This window comes from Nestor notabilis, unplaced genomic scaffold, assembly GCF_000696875.1.
Source record: "Nestor notabilis isolate BGI_N333 unplaced genomic scaffold, ASM69687v1 scaffold30536, whole genome shotgun sequence".
In the NCBI taxonomy this organism is placed as follows: Eukaryota; Metazoa; Chordata; class Aves; order Psittaciformes; family Psittacidae; genus Nestor; species Nestor notabilis.
Window position 1 is genome coordinate 2,508 of NW_009931951.1, and position 679 is coordinate 3,186.

General features: G+C 53.2%; 1 protein-coding gene across 1 annotated transcript; it reads right to left on the reverse strand.

Annotated features, from left to right (window-relative positions):
• Positions 1 to 128: 128 nt before the first annotated feature.
• LOC104406995 (homeobox protein Hox-B6) lies at positions 129 to 404 on the reverse strand (the record flags this gene model as incomplete). Its single annotated transcript, XM_010016137.1, has 1 exon — positions 129 to 404. A coding segment is annotated over one exon (276 nt), but the record flags the coding sequence as incomplete, so codon positions are not given.
• Between the last annotated feature and the right edge of the window lie 275 nt (positions 405 to 679).

Genomic DNA, 679 nt, shown 5'->3' on the forward strand with positions numbered 1-679 from the left:
TCCCCCCAATTTGCAGGTCCTCCCTGTCCTCGCAGCCAGCCCACACCCTCTCGGCTCTCACACACTCATTCACTCCCTCTCTACTTCTTTAATGTTTTCTTGTTGTGTGGGGGGTTTAAATAATACTTTCACTCCGCCGTTTTCTCCTCCTCCTCCTCCGCGCTCAGTTGCGAGGAGTTGAGCAATTTATTCTCTTTTTTCCACTTCATCCTGCGGTTCTGGAACCAGATTTTGATCTGCCGCTCCGTCAGGCAGAGGGAATGGGCGATCTCGATCCGCCGGCGCCGGGTCAGGTAGCGGTTGAAGTGAAATTCCTTCTCCAGCTCCAGTGTTTGGTAGCGGGTGTAGGTCTGGCGGCCTCGGCGGCCGCTGGGCCCAAAGGAAGAACCTGTGACACCAGCAAAAAAAAAAAAAAAGAAAAAAATAGGAAACAAATAGGGAAAAAATAGGGGGAATGGAAGAAAGGGAAAGGGAGGGGGGAATAGGGGAAAATAAATGAAAGGAAAAAAAAAAGTGGGTGAAAGCCCCGAGGTTTAGTGGAGCCGCGGAGATACAGGATAATCCCCGGCGTTCTACGCCCCGCACTGCGGCGGTATGCAGGGGGGTGTCTGCCCTCTCCGATGCCCTCCAAAGGCTTTGGCCAACCCCAAAATCACCCTATCGGGCTGTGACCCCACTC